The 21,628-nt window shown below is 41.8% G+C and overlaps 1 protein-coding gene across 1 annotated transcript in view; it reads right to left on the reverse strand.

The window, feature by feature from the left end:
- abcb4 (ATP-binding cassette, sub-family B (MDR/TAP), member 4) overlaps positions 1-21,628 on the reverse strand; it is a 129,211-nt gene that overhangs the window by 96,145 nt on the left and 11,438 nt on the right. The window contains exons 4-6 of the mRNA XM_072253753.1: positions 7,379-7,523; positions 2,008-2,068; positions 1,043-1,234 (exon numbers count right to left, since the gene is read on the reverse strand). Coding sequence (XP_072109854.1) covers positions 1,043-1,234; positions 2,008-2,068; positions 7,379-7,523 — 398 coding nt within the window. The remainder of the gene's footprint in view (positions 1-1,042; positions 1,235-2,007; positions 2,069-7,378; positions 7,524-21,628) is intronic.

The raw sequence follows: 21,628 nt of genomic DNA on the forward strand, positions 1-21,628 counted from the left end.
GTTAAGCAGTAAAATATCAGAATTCCAAAAGGAGCCTCTATCAAAATTGAAGCCAATGGCAATTGATTTCAAATCTGCTTCAGCTTGGAGGCATTCCATGCCATGAAAGGATATTGGTTGTTCGAGGTCAATCGCTTGAAACCCTGAGGACCCCCTTAGATACTTTTGGCACTGTTTCTCCATTATGGGGTAAAAATGGTTCAATACCATTCATAACTCCACAGATAATAACAGTCTATATTGTTACGTAACAGGATCTGAACAGCATTCAGGCAGATACTGGTAAGTGACATATAGTATTTATGCCACACAATAACCATCTCCAACAAAGGAGAATGCAATCATTGCCCCTTGCCATTTACAGGTACCAACAATCTCCAGTCCTGCATTTGTGAGATAATGGTGGTCACCATTGGTCAAAATTTATATTGTGGTTTAAAAAGCAAAGAAGTGTTTGAGACTCTTGAGTCTCCAGAAACGTGTACAGTAGCTTCCTTTGTGACTCCACATACTCTTTCCACTGTACTCATTGGGCACTTCAGGATTGTATGGAATATTAATCACATGTCCAGTTGAGTGTAGAATCAGCAACACTCAAGAAGTTCGATACCATCTACAATAAAGCAGCCCACTTGTTTGGCACTCCATCCAACATCTAACATCTTAACCATCTCCTCCTTTTACCACCAAATGGTAGAATGCTACATCCATAAATTGGATGCCATCAACTTGCTAAGGCTTGCAAGTACCCCACAGACTCAAGTTCTGAGGGAACGGGCTGCAGGACTTATGAAAGCCAATGCCTGAAAGTTCCTCCCAAGTCGTACATCATCTTGAGTGATCCTCCTTCTGCTGAATACTGTGAACACCCAACAGAAGTTCCTTTTCCAAAAGATTTGCTGCAGTTTAACAAGGAGAATCCACTCCATAGTATCAAAGATAATTGCAGATGAGCATTGAATTCTGGCCTTGCCAATAATGGTCACTTCCAACATGCAGTATCAATGAAAAATAATCAAAGCATGCATTTGTGATCACTTACTCTGTTAGTCGGGTGTTGATCTCTGCAGTGTCATTTACATCAAACCATCCCATTTCTTGACGTAATACAGCATGAAAAAATTCCTTTCTTATCTTCTTTGTCTGCCTTGCTGCTGCCAGTGACCAAAAGGCAACCTGCATAAAGCTTGTTACCAAAACACCTCCACCTATTGCTACATAGTAATAAGCAAATCTGGAAAGAAGAAAAATTATATCAGAAGTAAATTCTGGCAGTAGGTCTTCACAACAGCAGGAGAAGCTCAATGAACCTGCTGGTGTTAACTTCTAGTTGTTTTCTTCTGTTTTCAGTTTAAATAAATGTGTCAAGGCTGAAGAAGTTCAAAGCCATTAATCAATCATTAGATTTCTGTGTAGTACAGTTTCTAATGCCATCCACTCTGCAACCTGAATTGTGACATAATGAAATGGACTTATTGTCCTTTGTAGTACAACTCTTCTTTTATCCCACTTAAATTAATACAATTAAAATCAGATGGGTTTTATTGATAAATAAACTCAAGCAGGTTACCAACCTGGTGCCAAAATTGAAACTTACCTCTCTCCTTGTTAACTAACATTTGCTATACACATTTCCTCTACAGTGTTATGCTTCTGGAGTAAGGGACCAGCCAGGACATACTCTTATATTAGTGCTTAAAATGATCATCAATATGCTTTTTGTAAAACTATATTAAAAAAAATCAAAATCAAATTTTCTTTCAAGTTATACTTTTACTTTCCATTTAGATCTGGCAGACCAAGTTAATAATGCATGATCCTAAAATATCTCTTTAAAATTAATATTAGAGTTGATGGGCAGTGAATAACTTCAGACACATATTAATTCTAATTAATTGCAATTCTGTAATAATTAAAAAAGAACTGTATGTCATCAGTCGAAGTCAAACAGAGTGATAATAGCAATTAAAACAAAATAAATATAACACTCTTTTAAATGTTATGTACCTTGTCATCTGTTCCTCCAATGTTTCTGTGAGATCAATGGTTACATTCAGTGTTAAATTTCCTGGAAAGGATATTTTGCAATTAACAGCAGGAACGGAAGTCATCTTCAAATGAATATGAAGTGAGATCAACATTGAAAGAACAGAATACACAATATTTTACAGCTCGAGTATCTACAGGGACAACATGTATGTGTGCATCCAGGCCATGCTGGTTTCTCACTGCTGCCACCAGGTAGAAGGTACCAGTCCCTCAGGACTCAAGGCACCAGGCTCAGAAATGGTTATTACCCCTCAATCATCCTTTTGAACAAAAGGGGATAACTACGCTCATTCTTTTTCTGGTGTTCCCACAACCACTCACTTGAAGGACTCTCTATCTTGTTATTTCATGCTCTTGTTATTTATTGCTGTTTACTTATATCTGCACTTGCACAGTTTGTTGTTCATTGATCTTGTTTACAGGTACTGTTCTATAGATTTGTCAAGTGTACCCGCAGGAAGAAGAATCACAGGGTTGTATGTGGCGACATGTATGTACTCTGATAATAAACACATTCACAAAATCAGCTCAATGTGTAAGCGCTATGATGCTCCTAAACGGAAAATCCTACAAAAAGTGATAGATACAGCCACGTCGATCATGGGTAAAGCTCATTATTTATTGCTTATTTATTTATCATTATTATTCTTTCTTCCTTTTTGTATTTGGACAGTTTGTTGTCTTTTGCACAGTGGTTGAATACCCAAGTTGGTGCAGTCTTTCATTGATTCTATTATGGTTATTTTTCTATTATGTACTTATTAAGTATGCTTGCAAGGAAATGAAACTCAAGGTTGTATATGGTGATATATATGTACTTTGTTAATAAATTTACTTTGAACTTTGAACAACATTATTTAAGCTTATTGAGAAAAACTAAGTTCCAGGCATCGAAGGAAACTCCTGTAAAGGAGTGTGAGGCAGTGGAGTAAAAGAAGGTGACATTATTTTCCTTTTCTGTTTCAATTTCTTAATTTTCGCACCTCAAGAGGCTCCCTGCTCCAGCAGCAGAACATGAACAAGGTTGAAATTGGTATAGAATTATCAAAAATGTTGACATAAGTGTGATAAAAACATAGAATCACATAGATCAAAGTAGTTTATAGTGTAGTTAGGGATCATTCAGCTGCTGGGGCTGAAGGCAGGTAGTTGGGGAGCTGCTGTATTTCTTCCTATTTATAGTAGACTTCTGTATGCTGTTGATGAATGGGCTCGAGGTTGTCAATGACACAACCTTCATTTTGACCAGTTATGTGACAGAAATTTCCACAAGTTAGTAGGCATATTACTTTTTATCAGGAGGCTTTAAGAGAATGAAAGAATTATTTCCACTGTCCAGCTGCTAGCTTCTTACTGATAGTAGTTGGGTAGAATGTCCTTTTCAGGGATCTGGTGTTGAGCTGCACTGCCCATTGGAGATAACCAAGAGTAATTAGTGCCCCAGTGATTGGAGAGGATACTGATGTTGGTTCATTTATTCTTCCAGTGGATTGGACACAGAAATGGTGGCTTATTTCCAGTGGTTTGAGAAACTATTCTAGGGTCAAAAGCGTCCAGTAAAGAAAGGTCTTGAGCTTTAAGCACAGTTTTGCACTTAACCAATCCATTGATATTTTCCTAAAGCCTTTATCATTCCCCATCAGGCTGATTTGTATGCTTCTTTCTTAACTCAAGCTCACACTTTGTGTCCAAATACCTTATATATACTCTAAAGAGTAAAGGCCTAATTAGGAGCCTCACAGAACATGGATGTAAACAACCTTCCACTTATTAAAATTTCTGTCAAATGTTACACTTTGTTTGCTACTGTAGGGCCACTTTTTAAGTCCTGATCAATTTTTTTTAAAACAATCTGTCACATTCTCTTGGATCTCTGTTAATAATACTGTGAAATCTGATTGTGCCAAATGATCCGTGATATGGCCTGATGATCTAAGTAAAACTATGGTGTTCAACAGGCGATCAGTCACATGCGTTAAATAGGGCAGTTCAGTCAACAGGAGACATGGTAATCAAGTGAACTTTATGACAGCAGCATTTGATAGTGATGGTATTGACATCATCTTTTGTTGTTCAACTAAAATGTTTAGGAGACACCTTCAAATAACATTTGGACAGGTTCATGGATAGGAAAGGTACAGAAGAAAATGAGCCAAAAGCAGGCAAATGGGACCAGCTCAGCTAGGCACCTTGGTTGACGTGGACGAGTTGAGTCGCATGGCTTGTTTCTGTGCTGCATAACTCCATGTTTCTAAAATAATTAGAAAAAAAATGCAAAAATACTTGGGGCCTGCAATCCCTGAGTCATCAGCCTTCATAGTATGCTAGATTGGAAGAAGTGGAAGGGAAATCGCTACACTTCCTGGAAGGTGGAAGGAATGTTTGGCTTCCTGGATGCTGGGAAGGGGAGAGGTACAAGGTGTTGCATCTTCTAGAGTTCCATGGGGATGGTTTAGGAAAATGGAGCCGAGGGAGAAAATTAGCCATGATTGAGATGAACAACCGGCAGAATTGATGAGCCATTTAGATAATCCCTGAGCTTAATTCTTATGTTCTTATTATGTCAAAACATCTTCCAACATCCCCTATTGGTAGAAGGGTTAAGAATTACAGGGAGAACATAGGAGAGCAAGGCCGAAAATGAAAATCAGCTTGAGTGAATAGTGAAGCAGTCTTGAATGGGTTGAAGAGCCCAATTCTATTCTTATATATTATGATTATACAGCTGCAGTAATTTTGGATTTCCACACTCATTTTACCCAGCAAGCAAATTCCATTTGCTGACTGTGGGGATTGCTAAATTCCTATTTACCTTTCCCTGATTTGCTAAATATGGATTTATATTGTCATTACATAGTTGGGATGTATTTTTACCTTTGCCATCTGAGCATGTAGTCTGCATACCTGATGACTTACCTTTTAGAGAACTTGCCAATTTTATCCTGTTGAAGTAAGTGGATTGTATGGAATAAGGTAGATGATTTTGTAGCACAGTTAGAAATTGGCAGGTATGACATTGTGGGGATCACTGAGTTGGAGCTGACAGTTGGGAGCTTAACATCCAAGGATACATATTGTATTGGAAAGACAAGCAGGTAGGCAGAAAGGGTGGGATGGCTCTGCTGGGAAAAATTGAAATCAAATCCTCAGAAAGGGACATAGGACTGGTAGGTGTAGAATCCTTGAGGACTGAGTTAAAAACTGCAAGGGTAAAAAAAACAAACCCTGATAAGTATTACATACAGGTCTCCAAACAGTAGCCAGGGTGTGAGGAGATAGAAAAGCATGGAAAAAGCACAATGTTATGATAATCATGGGGGATTTCAATATGCAGGTAAGATTGGGAAAATCAGATTGGTGCTGGATCCCAGGAGAACAATTTGAAGAATGCCCATGAGATGTGGAGGCAGATACAATTGGGTCTTTTAAGAGACTCTTGGGTAGGTACATGGGGCTTAGAAAAATAGAGGGCTATGGGTAACCCTAGGTAATTTCTAAAGTAAGTACATGTTCAGCACAGCATTGTGGGCCGAAGGGCCTGTATTGTGCTGTAGGTTTTCTATGTTTCTATGAGATGAATTTTTAGATCAGCTTGAGCTCACTCAGGAAAAAGCAATTCTGGTTTGAGTGTTGTATAATGAATCAGATTTGATTAGGGACTTTAAGATGAAGGAATCCTTAGGAGTCAATGAACATAATATGAGTGAATTCACCCTGCAGTTCGAGAGGGATAAGCTAAAGTCAATTATATCGGTATCACAGAGGAATAAAAGAAATTACAGAGGCACGAGAGAGGAGCTGGCCAAAGATGATTGGAAGGGGACACTAGCAGGATGACAGCAGGATAACAATATCTGGAGATACTGGGAACAACTTGGATGGTACAGGATAGATTCATCCCAAAGAAGTAGTATTCTAAAGGGAGGAGGCAGCAACTATGGCTGACAACGGAAGTCAAAGACAGCATAAAAGCATATATTAGTGGGAACCTTCTTTAAAAAAAAATGCAATAAGGAAATTAAAAAAGCAATAAGATATGAATGTAAGCAGAAAAGGTACCAGAAGTTTTTTTTCAGATGTATAGAGTAAAGGATTAGTAAGATTACGAGGAGAAGGCAGGAGAATGAGGTTGTGAAGGATAATAAACCAACCATGATAGAATGGTGGAACAGATGCAATGGACTGTATGGCTGATTTCTGCTCCTGTGTCTTTTGGTCTATGGATTATAAATTAGTGGGTTCTGTGAAGATCAATGGATCACCAGATTACTGCACAGAGGTGAAGATTATAATTTACTCCCATCTTGGGTTTCACAATCATGAATCCCTTTTGAGATTTTCTCATGCCTGCACTGTGCTAGTCCCTGCCATGATTGCTTAGCATGACAAAAGCTCAGTGCTGAGAAGTGGCGCTGAGACGTAAAATTTTCACAGGTCAATGTCATTGAAATATCTTGGGTCAATTTCTAGTGATGAATTTTCATGTGATTCTAATGACCCTCTATGGTGATATTGAAAGGAAATGCTAGAACAAAAGAAATCACTTTCTTCCCCTTTCTATACCAGAATGTTACAGCTAGTTTGGAATTAAATCAGCCACCTCCGCTCACAATCAGGTCACAAGGGGAAGTTATGAGTCATAAAAATTAAGTTGCATTACTTACTGTAACCTTTGCTCACATTGTGAACATGATGCAAGTATCTAATTATGCTCATATTCATGTTTTACCACCTGATACAAAAGGTCAATGATCAATAGTCATATCTGAATCAAAAGACTGGAAGTTAAAATCCTAGTCCAGAGAATGAAGCACACTGTTTGAGTTTAATATTCCAGCATCATTCTGAGAGTGCAGCATGTTTTTCGACTCACTGTCAAAAGACTCCATGGCAATATCTCAGGGAAACAGTGGCATGATGGTAAAATTATGGCTATAGTATCCAGAGTTCTGGACCATCAATTCCCCCCCCCCCCCCCAAAAGAGTTCAAATGCCACAAAGGCAACTGGAGAAATTAAATTCATTTGGATATTTGGTTCTCAGCATGGTAAAAAGAGTACACCAAGAGGCTGCTTTTCTCTCAGAGGTTAATACCAGCAACAGAAATAAGTATGTCCTGGTGTGCATAAAAGGATACATTTTACTGTACAAAATCTGGAATAGTTCTGTGTGATCTCTCAAATCTGGAAAGTCACAACTATAAGTGAATGTTTCATCTACAAAAAAAAAATTCAGTCTTTTCCTCCACTTCCTGCCCAAAACCCTGCAAATGCTATTTAAATTATTCAGATTACAATGTTTTCTAAGGAAGAGCTGTATATTTACTTACCTGTAACATTTTGTCCATGATGAACAAAGCCGTCAGTCATATCTCCGAACACTATGACCATGAGAGGTAAGGCAGTGCCATGAATCATGGCAGTAATACCACCCAGCACCATCAACAGCTTGTCTCTACCATCCGCATAGCGAAACTAAATAAGAATAATGTATAAATCCTGTCATTAACTGTGAAGGAAATGTTACAATATCAAAATAAGATGGATATATATTCATAAACAGAAGACATTCAGTTGCTGGAAATCCAGAGCAACACACACAGAATGCTGGAGGAACTCAGCAGATCAGGCAGCATCTGTGGAGAGGAGTAAACAGTCGATGTTTCGAGCCGAGAACCTTCAGCAGGGCTGGAAATGAAAGAGGAGGAAACCAGAATAAGGTGGGGGGAGGGAAAGAGTACAAACTGGTAAGTGATAGGTGACACCTAGGTGAGGGGTCGGGGAGGGGGGAATGATATGGAAACCTGGGAGGTGATACCTTGGTAGAGGTGAAGGGCTAAAAAAGGAGGATGAGAGGAAAGGAGATTGGACTGTGAGAGAAGGAGAAGGAGGAGTATCACCTGAGGGAGGTGATAGGCAGGTGAGAAGAGAAGGGAGCTAGAATGGGGAGAAAAGGAGAGCAGGGTAAGGGGGTTAAAATTACCAGCAGTTAGTGAAATTAATATTCATGCCACCGGATTAGAGGCTATGGAGACACAATATGAAGTGTTATTCCTCCAATCTAAAAAAGGCCTCATCGTGGCAGTAGAGGAGGCCGTGGACTGACATGTTGAAACGGGAAGTGGAATTAAACTGCATGGCCACTGCAAAACCGCACCTTTTGTACAGAGAGAGCAAAAATGTTTGATAAAGCAGTCCCCCAACCTACATCGGGTCTCACTGATGTAGAGGAGGCTGCGCCAGGAGCACCAGATGCTCTGACAGGCTCTCAGGTAAAATGTTGCCTCACCTGGAAGGACCATTTAGGGCCCTGAATGATGGTTAGGAAGATGGTTTAGGGGAAGATATAGTACTTGTCCTGTTTCTAAGAATAAGTGCCAGAAAGGAGATCAGCAGGGAGGGCTGAGTGAATAAAGTAATCATGTAGAGAGTAATCCCTAAGGAAAGTGATGAGTTGGGGGTGGGGTGGAAGAGGGGAAAATGTTCCTTGTGATAGGATCCCGTTGAAGAAGGTGGAAGTTGTAGACAATAGTTTGCTGAATATGGAGGCTTGTGGGGCGGTGGGCACGGACAAGGGGAACACTATCCCTTTTACAGAGGCTTGAAGGTAGGGCAAGGGCAGATGTCTGGGAAATGGAGGAGACACAGGTGAAGGCAGCATCGATGGTAGAGGAAGGGAAACCCTGTTCTTTGAAGGACATCTCAGATGTTCTGGAATGGAAAGCTTTGTCCTGAGAACAGATGTGGTGGAGATGAAGGAAATGAGAAAAGGAAATAACATATTTACAAGTGACAGGGTGAGAAGAGGTGTAGTCAAGATAACTATGAGAGTCAGTACGTTTATAAAAGATAAACATTGGCAGTCTGTCTCCAGACACCATCCACTGGATATACTCTACATTAAAAGTTGTTTTTTCATTTCATTCATTTTTTTCAAAAATGGCTCAGAATTCAAAATAATTAGTAGTTATGTCATCAGACTTGTGTGACCATATTAAAAGCTTTTACCACATTCCAAGCCTTCCTTAGGCAGTTATCAATATATCAGATTTGGTGACTAATGTCAGGAGAAAAACATATGGATATTGAACATCATGGTATATTGAACAGCACAGGCCCTTTAGCCCATGTAGGTCCCCTACAGACAGAAACAGGTGAATTGATTATGGGGAGCAAGGACATGGCAGACCAATTGAATAATTACATTGGTTCTGTCTTCACTAAGGAGGACATAATTAATCTTCCGGAAATAGTAGGGGACAGAGGGTCCAGTGAGATGGAGGAACTGAGGGAAATACATGTTAGTAGGGAAGTGGTGTTAGGTAAATTGAAGGGATTAAAGGCAGATAAATCCCCAGGGCCAGATGGTCTGCATCCCAGAGTGCTTAAGGAAGTAGCCCAAGAAATAGTGGATGCATTAGTGATAATTTTTCAAAACTCTTTAGATTCTGGACTAGTTCCTGAGGATTGGAGGGTGGCTAATGTAACCCCACTTTTTAAAAAAGGAGGGAGAGAGAAACTGGGGAATTATAGACTGGTTAGCCTAACATCGGTGGTGGGGAAACTGCTAGAGTCAGTTATCAAAGATGTGATAACAGCACATTTGGAAAGCGGTGAAATCATCGGACAAAGTCAGCATGGATTTGTGAAAGGAAAATCATGTCTGACGAATCTCATAGAATTTTTTGAGGATGTAACTAGTAGAGTGGATAGGGGAGAACCAGTGGATGTGGTATATTTGGATTTTTAAAAGGCTTTTGACAAGGTCCCACACAGGAGATTAGTGTGCAAACTTAAAGCACACGGTATTGGGAGTAAAGTATTGATGTGGATAGAGAATTGGTTGGCAGACAGGAAGCAAAGAGTGGGAATAAACGGGACCTTTTCAGAATGGCAGGCAGTGATTAGTGGGGTACCGCAAGGCTCAGTGCTGGGACCCCAGTTGTTTACAATATATATTAATGACTTGGATGAGGGAATTAAATGCAGCATCTCCAAGTTTGCAGATGACATGAAGCTGGGCGGCAGTGTTAGCTGTGAGGAGGATACTAAGAGGATGCAGGGTGACTTGGATAGGTTAGGTGAGTGGGCAAATTCATGACAGATGCAATTTAATGTGGATAAATGTGAAGTTATCCACTTTGGTGGCAAAAACAGGAAAACAGATTATTATCTGAATGGTGGCCGATTAGGAAAAGGGGAGGTGCAACGAGACCTGGGTGTCATTATACACCAGTCATTGAAAGTGGGCATGCAGGTACAGCAGGCGGTGAAAAAGGCGAATGGTATGCTGGCATTTATAGCGAGAGGATTCGAGTATAGGAGCAGGGAGGTACTACTGCAGTTGTACAAGGCCTTGGTGAGACCACACCTGGAGTATTGTGTGCAGTTTTGGTCCCCTAATCCAGGAGTCCCCAACCTTTTTTGCATTGCGGACCGGTTTAGTATTGACAATATTCTTGCGGACCGGCCAACCCGGGGTGGGAGGGACGGGTAGGGTTGCCAACGGACAAGAGTAGCATTCAAATACGTTGTTTACCCAGATTGAGACTACAATGAACATGAAGCCTTGCGCGGGCACCAGCGCGCATGCGTGACTTGCGCATGTACCTGCCTATTTCTCCCTACAAATCGTTTTTGGCGATTCTGTTCGGGGGGGGTGGGGCGGAGTGTTAATCACGACCGGATTACAGGTGATTAAGTAGCTAATACATTCAATTTCATTTCTAAAACGGTTTATCTAACGAAATTAATATTAAACACACAGCGCATATTTTCCTCGCATGAAGATAGTGATAAGTCAATTATCAGGAGAGCTTGAAGTAAGTGTTGAACGAAATTCCAGTAGAAGTGGTAGAGGCATGTTTGATATTATCACTTAAGGAAAAATTGGATAGGTATATGGACAGGAAAGGAATGGAGGGTTATGGGTTGAGTGCAGGTCAGTGGGACTAGGTGAGAGTCGCGTTCGGCACGGACTAGAAGGGGCGAGATCGCCTGTTTCCATGCTGTAATTGTTATATGGTTATAGAAGTCTGTGAATAGCATCATAGTATTTAAGTAACGTTTGGATATTAAACACACAGCACGTATTTTCCCTGTATGAACATATAAAATCATTGCAACACACCAATATCGCTGCATCAGTGGAAGACCTGGGCTTGTTTCCCTGCAACAACACGGTCCTATCGAGGGGTGATGGGAGACAGTGATACTCGAAGCGGGTTCCTTATGTCCAGTCTATTCCGCAATTTCATTTTTGTTGCATTCATTGCAGAGATATGTTGGAAATGGAAGAAACGTTTTCAGTGCTTTCGTGTCTATCTCAGGATATTCAGCCTTGACTTTGACCCAGAATGCCGGCAGAGATGTTATGTCAAACATACTTTTAAGCCCGTCGTCATTTGCAAGCTGGAGGAGTTGATTTCCTTCCCGCGCGGACATGGATACGCGTGGGTAATGAACTCGCGTGCGTTCAAGCTCAACAGTGGGCGTGACAGGGAATGAGGAAAGGTGCAGCTGACTCATATCGCCAAATCATATCGTTTCCTCGCGGCCCGGTAGCACATGCTCTGCGACCCGGTACCGGTCCGCGGCCCGGTGGTTGGGAACTGCTGCCCTAATCTGAGGAAAGACATCCTTGCCATGGAGGGAGTACAAAGAAGGTTCACCAGATTGATTCCTGGGATGGCAGGACTTTCATATGATGAAAGACTGGATGAACTAGGCTTATACTCGTTGGAATTTAGAAGATTGAGGGGGGATCTGATTGAAACGTATAAAATCCTAAAGGGATTGGACAGGCTAGATGCAGGAAGATTGTTCCCGATGTTGGGGAAGTCCAGAACGAGGGGTCACAGTTTGAGGATAAAGGGGAAGCCTTTTAGGACCGAGATTAGGAAAAACTTCTTCACACAGAGTGGTGAATCTGTGGAATTCTCTGCCACAGGAAACAGTTGAGGCCAGTTCATTGGCTATATTTAAGAGGGAGTTAGATATGGCCCTTGTGGCTAAAGGGATCGGGGGTATGGAGGGAAGGCTGGTACAGGGTTCTGAGTTGGATGATCAGCCATGATCATACTGAATGGCGGTGCAGGCTCAAAGGGCTGAATGGCCTACTCCTGCACCTATTTTCTATGTTTCTATATGCATTAGCCCTGGCAGCACATTCCAGGCACCCACTACTGTGCAAAAAAAAACTTGTCATGCACAACCTTCTTTAAACTTTCCCCCCCTCTCACCTCAAGTACATACCCTCTAGCACTGGTCATTTAAATCCCGGGAAAACTGCATTAGCTTTCTACTCTATGCCTCTGAAATTTATAGAATTATAAATCAAGTCTCCCCTCAACCTCTGCTCCTACTGAGAGAAAGTCTTTAGTTTGTTCGCTCTCTCCTTCAAGCACCCTATAGTGTATTAACCTTTTGTTCCTGCACCTTGACCCAAATTCATAAAGTATGAAGTTTAATTAGCCTTCTTTATGGTTTTACCACAGCTCATAATTTCAGTGAATTACTTATTTCAATCAATAGGTCTGTCTGTCATCTATGTGCTTCAACTACTTAGAAAATGGGTCCATTTCAACTTTTCTTTCCTATGGACATCATGCAAAAACAAAATGATTTTTCCTACTGAAATCACACCAGTCAGAAAATTGGGCCAGCAATTTCCTGAGCACAATTCATCCTTTGTATTTCACACACATGCTGACAAGTTCAGAGTGTGCAACGCCCATTAAATGCTTATGAACAGTTATTGGATCAATAGTCTGTTATCTTTGTTATTGACTGACTAAAATAAGGATTACATCATGTTATTATATTGTCTGACTTTTTCCCAATATATTGAGTCCTAGTACCAGTACAGATGAACACATAATGTCTGTACACTAATAGAAACAGAGCACTTTGTCAGCGTCTTCCTCACTTAAAGTTGTTTGTGGGAATTCAGAATTCCGGTGCAACCTCAAAGCAATGATTGAAATTCACCAGGTACACCCCAAAGATATACACATGTTGGTAAAAGTGAAATGCGCGAGGAATATGCGGGACGGTATGGCTCAGGTGGTGCAGAATGATACGTGGGCAACTAGTAGGAACGCCAATAACAAGGACAGTATCACTTCTTTTTGGGGGAAGTGAGGCAGCGACTAGCAGGAGGTGAGACCAGGCAAGGAATGAAAATGTCAGTGGGTTCAGAGAGCTGATGACCTGCCATGGATGATGCAGAGTGTAAATATACTCAAGGTTGTTATAACCAGAGAAAGCAATGGGGACAAGCTCTCACTACCTATTAAATACTCCCAATGCCGTCCACCTCAAGTAGCCTCTGACAACCAAGTCCAGCTCCTGGCCTTCACATGTGGCTTAGTTACTAAGCCCGGCCAAACCATTTCTACTGGCAGGAAAAGGGCAAAGGCGGGTTACTGGCACCTTGAAACCAGTCACTTCAGGCAGACAGGGCTCGTCAGCCGTGGTTGGCAGCTCATCTAGAAGGAAAGCTCTGAGCTCAAACCTCCGCTGCCTCGCGGCTATACCCACTCACAGGGAAGGCTTTGGGAGTAAACCCCAAGAGAAAAAAGTCTGGAACTGGAGTCCTTAACACTGCCCTACATTGAGTTCAATGCTGACTGGCAACTCCTGCGACACTGCTGGTACCAAACTGTATCAGTCTCTGTCATTCCTTTGGGTTCATCAGCTGCGTCGAGAAGGAGAGTTTGCTACACGGGCAACAATTTGCTCGCCATATCGTACTGCCCAGGCTCGCGCATCTAGACAGCTAGGATGCAATATCCATGGTCAACTCTGGCCGACGGAGGCCTCAGACTCAAAAATATCAAGCGTATGAGGTGTACTCAGGGTTGGACAATCCAGGGACAGATGACACAATCTTCTTGTACTTTGAAATGAAGGCTGGTAGATGATCAGTTATAAAAATCAGAATAAAAAGACAGTGAGAAAATAGCTGGGAAGGGATCCCAGTTACGGCAGAGACATCCAGCTACACAACAACAGTGGTCAGGCAGACCTAGAAAAAGAAGAAATTGCACACAGCGTCTGCAGGTAGCCACCCCAACCTGAATGGGGGAGTGGACGCAAATGAGCTGGGCCCTTTCAGTAGCTAGGCCAGCAATCGAAAGTACATTCTGGGAGGGGTGCCACTGGGGGGAGGTCTTTGCAGCTGTTCAAATAGGAACCACCCTAAAACCTCCTACACATCTTTCAAAAGGGACCGAGACATCTGTCAGATAATTCTGACAATCTTTTCTTAAGGCACGGAGTGTGAAACGTTGCCTGTAAACCTGAAATTAAGTTACCTCACTTGTGACCCTGTCCACAGAGTAACTACTGATAGCCACTGTTAATAGTTCTAGCTATCAGAGATTGAATGAGTGAAGATAAGGATGTGATTGAACTGCAGTGGGCCAGCAGGGAAGGAGGCAACAAGCATATGAATGGAAAAGTTGCATTTTAAAGACAGGTTGATGTTGAGAGAGCGAAAGTATTCAAGAAGAGCATTTCAACAAGTTTCTGAAACATTTTATTGCCATGTCTACTTAGCATCTTGTAGATAGCCTGTTGGGAATGATAGTGTAGATGTAGGTCCACATAGAGACATATAGAAACATAGAAAATAGGTGCAGGAGTAGGCCATTCGGCCCTTCGAGCCTGCACCGCCATTTATTATGATCATGGCTGATCATCCAACTCAGAACCCTGCACCAGCCTTCCCTCCATACCCCCTGATCCCCGTAGCTGCATGATAGGTTAGTAATTGGGGAGGGGATCCAAAGGGAAGGGCATTTTTGCTGCCATACATAATTAGATCCTTCTTAAAGATTGGCTTCCTGGCTTCCAGATTTCTGTCCAGGGGCCAAGAGGAGGGCATATTAGGGAGTATTCTGTAGTTATGTGAACTTAGCTGGTATTAATTCAAATAAGAACCAGTCTTCAGTTCCTAATGTAAATTGTAAACAGTAAATTGAAGTTAAAAGCACGCCTTTCCAAACAAACAATACCGTGTGGAACACAGATTGGCCCAAAGACTAGGAGATTTGGTTTGCAAATTGAAATGGCCATGAGACATTCTCTTATGCAAATTAAGACACTAGGTTAAGTTAACAGGGCAGCATGGCTAACTTATTTGCACCATTCCGAACAAGTTCAAAGAAACTTGCAGACCAGATTGATATTATCACTTAGCACATCAAACAGCTGATATATCAATAGTTGGGATATTTGTGTAATCGGAAAAATCCATAAACAACATTAATTTTGGGTTTTTGGCATCTCTGTCCCCAAAAAGTTCTAAAAAAATCTGTGTGAATTACTTTGTCCCAGCAAAGGCATTCAGAGACGTCTCCCACTGTAGATATGCAGTCAAATGAAGCACAATCAACCCAAAGTATTGAAATAAACAATCTTTGTAACTGTTGAAATTGTATTGAATCACCTATTACCTTTGATCTTAAGAGTATAAAAACATGATAAAATTTTGAATCTGTGGGACTATATCGAAAAGATCTCGAGAAAAATGCCGGCTTATTATGATAAATAAAAACTTCTATATAACCAGTGTCTCTCCAGCAACTTTGATCACAGTCACAACAGGTAGTTAGGAAGAAAACTGGTCTCCTAAAGGTAGCTCAGTAATCTATGTATAGAACTTGTGAAATGGGCAAGGTCTTCAATGAATACTCCTCATGGAGAAGGGCTTGAAGCTAGTGCAGACAGGTAAGGGAGCTGTGATATCCTGGAGCACATCAACATTACAATGGGAGAGGTCAGGAGCTCCTGAAATGCATATAGGTGAATAGTTCATGCAGCCTGATCAGTGAAAATTGTGGAAAGCAAGGGATAGGATTGGTGGACCTTCAGCATCCACAAATGAGATACTGGAGGACTAATATTGTGACTTTAAGTCGGATGAGACAAAGAACTACAGGCTGGTGAGTCTTACCTCAGTGGTGGAAAAGTTATTAGAAAGGACTCTGAAAGAAAGGATACATCTTGCCAGTTGCTGGCCTGGAAGGTCAGAACAGTTGGGATCAGGGGTGAGCTGGACAGAACTGGATAAAAGCTTGGTGCAAGGAATCAGTCGGTGATGGTAGAGGGTTGTTTTTCCAGACTGGAGGCCTGTGACAGTGCTCTGCTTATAGGTATCAGTGCTTGGTCCTCTATTGTTCCTCACTCTTATTAATGACTTTCATGAGAACATTGACAAGATGTTAAGCAAGTTTGTGCATGACAAAAGAAATTGGTGGCATACTGCACAGTGAAGAAAGTTGTCTAAGTTTACAACAGGATATAGATCAACTGGGAAAGAGGCCAGATGAAATGACAGATGAAATTAAGTCACATAGTGTAAAGTGACACTATGGAAGTTAACCCATGGCAGATCATACATCGTGAAAGGCAAGCCATGGGGAGTGTTGTAGAATAGAGAAACTTTGAGATAGAAGTATATATTCCCCAAAAGTGGCAACACAGGCAGACAGAAGGACAAAGAAGCTCTCCCACTTATGTCATGCTTCTCTTTATCAGTTTACGCATTGAATACAAGAGTTGGGACAAGACATTACAGTCATAAACTATTGGTTAAGCCACACAGAGTGATCTGTAAAGTTTTGGTCACAATACTACAGTAAAGACATGATTAAGGTTAAGAGGACACAGAAGATTCATAAGGACATTTGTCTCAATTGTAGGTCTCGAGTTGTCAGAAGAGACATGATAGGCTAGGTCTTTTCCCTATAGCAAATTAGGTTGAGGGTTGACAAACCAGAGATACAGTATATAAAATTATGAAGCATAGATAGGATCAATAGCCATAGTGTGTGTCCATGGTAGGAATGCCTAAAACTTGAGGGCATGAGTTTAAGATGAAAGGAAAATTATGTAAAGGGGAACTAAAGGGTGATTTTTTCCATACAGCGCAGTTGGTATCTGAAATGAGAGGAAGGCCTAGAAGGGTATGGTGTCAATACAATACTCTTGGTAGGCTTAGTGGTCAATATAGATGCACTGTGTCAAAGGGCCTGTTTCTATGTTGTACAACTATGAATCCATATAATTCTTCAAACTTAAACCTGAATAATTTATTTATATCCATAAATCTTTTCCACTGCTATTTTGAATTAAGCCATTCGGCCCATTAAGTCTGCTCCACCATTTAAGTATGGCTGATTGATTTTACCTCTCCTCAGTCCCACTCCCCGGTCTTCACTCTGTAACCTTCGATGCCATGGCCAATCAAGAACCTATCAAGCTCTAACCTAAATGCACCCAATGACCTGGCCTCCACAGCTACATATGGCAACAAATTCCACAAGTTCATCACCCTCTGGCTAAATAAATTTCTCTGCATCTCTGTTTTGAATGGACATCCCTCTATCCTGAGGCCATGCCCTCTTGTCCTAGACTCTCTCACCATAGGAAACATCCTCTCCAATTCTACTCTGCCTAGGCCTTTCAATGTTCGAAAGGATTCAGTGAGATCCTCCTCATCCTTCTGAACTCCAGCGAGTACAGACCCAGACACATCAAATGTTCCTCGTATGATAACCCTTTTATTCCCTGAATCATCCTTGTGAACCTCCTCTGGCCCCTCTACAATTCCAGCACGTCTTTTCTAAGATGAGGGGCCCAAAACTGTTCACAATACTCAAAGTGAGGCTTCACCAGTGCCTTATAAAGCCTTAGCAATACATCCCTGCTCTTGTATTCTAGACCACTTGAAATTAGGATCTTGGCAATTGTAGGGATGACTTATAGCAGACTGAAAAGCTTGAGAATGTAGGTATTAAGGAAAAGGATGTGCTGGAGCTTCTGGAAAGCATGAAGTTGGATAAGTCACCGGCACCAAACAAGATGTACCCCAGGCTACTGTGGGAGGCGAGGGAGGAGATTGTTGAGCCTCCAGCGATGATCTTTGAATCATCAGTGGGGACAGGAGAGGTTCGAGGTTTGCACGTTGTTCCTTTATTCAAGAAAGGGAGGAGAGATAGCCCAGGAAATTATAGACTAGTGAATCTTACTTCAGTGGTTGGTAAATTGATGGAGAAGATCCTGAGAGGCAGAATTTACAAACATTTGGAGAGGCATAGTGTGATTAGGAATAATCAGCATGTCTTTGTCAAAGGCAGGTTATGCTTTATGAGGCTGATTGAATTTTTTGAGTATGTGACTAAGCACATTGATGGAGGAAGAACAGTAGATGTAGTGTATATGGATTTCAGTAAGGCATTTGATAAGGTACCCCATGCAAGGCTTATTGAGAAAGTAAGGAGGTATGGGATCCAAGGGGACATTGCTTTGTGGATCCAGAACTGGCTGGCCCGCAGAAGGCAAAGAGTGGTTGTAGACAGGTCATATTCTGCATGGAGGTCAGTGACAAGTGGTGTGCCTCAGGGATCTGTTCTGGGACCCCTACTCTACATGATTTTTATAAATGACTTGGATGAAGAAGTGGTGGGATGGGTGAGTAAATTTGCTGATGACACAAAGGTTGGAAGTGTTGTGGATAGTGTGGAGGGCTGTCAGAGGTTACAGCAGGACATTGATAGGATGCAAAACTGGGCTGAAAAGTGGCAGATGGAGTTCAACCCAGATAAGTGTGAGGTGGCTCATTTTGGTAGGTCAAATGTGATAACAGAATATGGAATTAATGGTAAGACTCTTGGCAGCGTGGAGGATTAGAGGGATCTTGGGGTCCAAGTCCATAAGACACTCAAGGCTGCTGTGCAGGTTGACTCTGTGGTTAAGAAGGCATATGGTGCATTGGCCTTCATCAATCGTGGGATTGAGTTTAAGAACCAAGAGGTAATGTTGCAGCTATATAGGACCCTGGTCAGACACCACTTGGAGTACTGTACTCAGTTCTGGTTGCCTCACTATAGGAAGGATGTGGAAACCACAGAAAGAGTGCAGAGGAAATTTACAAGGATGTTGCCTGGATTGGGGAGCATGCCTTATGAGAATAGGTTGAGCGAACTTGATGTTTTTCCCTTGGGGCGACAGAGGATGAGAGGTGACCTGATAGAGATGAATAAAATGATGAGAGGCATTGATCATGTGGATAGTCAGAGGCTTTTTCCCAGGTCCAAAATGGCTAGCACGCGAGGGCACAGTTTTAAGGTGCTTGGAAGCAGGTACAGAGGAGATATCTGAGATAATTTTTTTTTATTATAAATGCAGAGTGGTGAGTGCGTGGAATAGGCTGCCGGCGACAGTGGTGGAGGCAGATATGATGGGGTCTTTTAAGAGACTCCTGGACAGGTACATGGTGCTCATAAAGACCATAAGACAAAGGAGCAGAAGTAGGCCAGTCGGCCCATCAAGTCTGCTCCGCCATTTTATCATGAGCTGATCCATTTTATCCTATTTAGTCCCACTGCCCCACCTTCTCACCATAACCTTTGATGCCCTGGCTACTCAGATACCTATCAATCTCTGCCTTAAAGACACCCAATGACTTGGTCTCCACTGCTGCCCGTGACAACAAATTCCATAGATTCAACACCCTCTGACTAAAAAAATTTTTTCGCATTTCTGTTCTGAAAGGGTGCCCTTCAATCCTGAAGTCATGCCCTCTCGTACTAGACTCCCCCATCATGGGAAACAACTTTGCCACATCCACTCTGTCCATGCCTTTTAACATTCGAAATGTTTCTATGAGGTCTCCCCTCATTCTTCTAAACTCCAAGGAATACAGTCCAAGAGCGGACAAACGTTCCTCATATGTTAACCCTCTCATTCCCGGAATCATTCTAGTGAATCTTCTCTGTACCCTCTCCAATGTCAGCACATCCTTTCTGAAATAAGGAGACCAAAACTGCCCACAGTACTCTAAGTGAGGTCTCACCAGCGCCTTATAGAGCCTCAACATCACATCCCTGCTCCTATACTCTATTCCTCTAGAAATGAATGCCAACATTGCATTCGCCTTCTTCACTACCGACTCAACCTGGAGGTTAACTTTAAGGGAATCCTGTACGAGGACTCCCAAGTCCTGTTGCATCTCAGAACTTTGAACTCTTTCCCCATTTAAATAATAGTCTACCCGTTTATAAAGGTAGAGGGCTATGGGTAACCCAAGGTCATTTCTCAGGTAAGGACATGTTCGGCCCAGCTTTGTGTATTATGCTGTAGGTTTTCTATGTTTCTATGAATGCTAGCATTGCATTTGCCTTCCTCACCACCTTGACCTGAAAGTTAACCTCCAGGGTGTTCTGCACAAGGACTCCCAAGTCCCTCTACATCTCAAATTCCTGGATTTTCTCTCCGTTTAGAAAATAGTCCCCACATTTATTTCTACTATCAAATTGCATGACCATACATTTTCCAACACTGTATTTCATTTGCCACTTTCTCAACCATTCTCCTAATCTGTCTAAATCCTTCTGCAGCCTACCTGTTTCCTCAGCACTACCTGTCCCTCCACCAAACTTCTTACCCTCTGCAAACTTGGCAACAAAGCCATCTTTTTCATCTGAATCATTTATATACAGCACAAAAAGAGGTGGTCCCAACACTGCCCCTGCAGAACACTAACAAGAGGAATTCTGCAGATGCTGGAAATTCAAGCAACACACATCAAAGTTGCTGGTGAATGCAGCAGGCCAGGCAGCATCGCCCTGACAAAGGGTCTCGGCCTGAAATGTTGAGTGTACCTCTTCCTAGAGAAGCTGCCTGGCCTGCTGCGTTCACCAGCAACTTTGATGTGTGTTCCCTGTAGAACACTGGTAGGCACTGGCAGCCAACCAGACAAGGATCCTTTTATTCCCACTCACTGCCTTCTTCAAATCAGCCAATACTCTAACCATGTTAGTAACTTTCCTGTAATACCACGGGCTCTTAACTTGGTGAGCAACCTCACGTATAGCACCTTGTCAAAAGCCTTCTGAAAGTCCAAATAAACAACATCCACTGCATCCCCTTTATCTATCCTACATGTAATCTCCTCAAAGATTTGTCAGGCAAGATTTTCCCTTAAGGAAACCATGCTGACATTCTCCTATCTTGTCCTGTTTCACCAAGTACTCCATCACCTCATCCTTAACAATTGACTCTAACATCTTCCCAACCACTGAGGTCAGGCGAAGTGGTCTAGAATTTTCTTTGCTGCCTTCCTCCTTTTTCAAAGAGTGGAGTGAGAATTGCAATTTTCCAGTCCTCTGGCACCATACCAGAGTCCAATGATTTTTGAAAGATCATTTCTAATATCACCACAATCTCTAACACTACCTCTTTCAGAACCCTTGGGCGCAGTTCATCTGGTAGGTGACTTGTTTACCTTCAGGTCTTTCAGCTTTGGGCACCTTCTTCATTCTCAGCTCTTGTTTATTTATGTTTTCATTTATCCATTTATTTATTTACATACTTAAAAATGCTTTTACTATCCACTTTGATATTATTTGCTGGCTTGCTTTCATATTTCATCTTTTCCCTTCTAATGATTCTTTTAGTTGCTGTCTGTCAGTTTTTAAAAATTTCCCAATCCTCTGTCTTCCCAGTAATTTTTGCTTTTCTGTAAGCCCTCTCGTTTTAACATTAGCTTTGACTTCCCTTGTCAGCCACTG

This window comes from Mobula birostris, chromosome 3, assembly GCF_030028105.1.
Source record: "Mobula birostris isolate sMobBir1 chromosome 3, sMobBir1.hap1, whole genome shotgun sequence".
NCBI lineage: Eukaryota > Metazoa > Chordata > Chondrichthyes > Myliobatiformes > Myliobatidae > Mobula > Mobula birostris.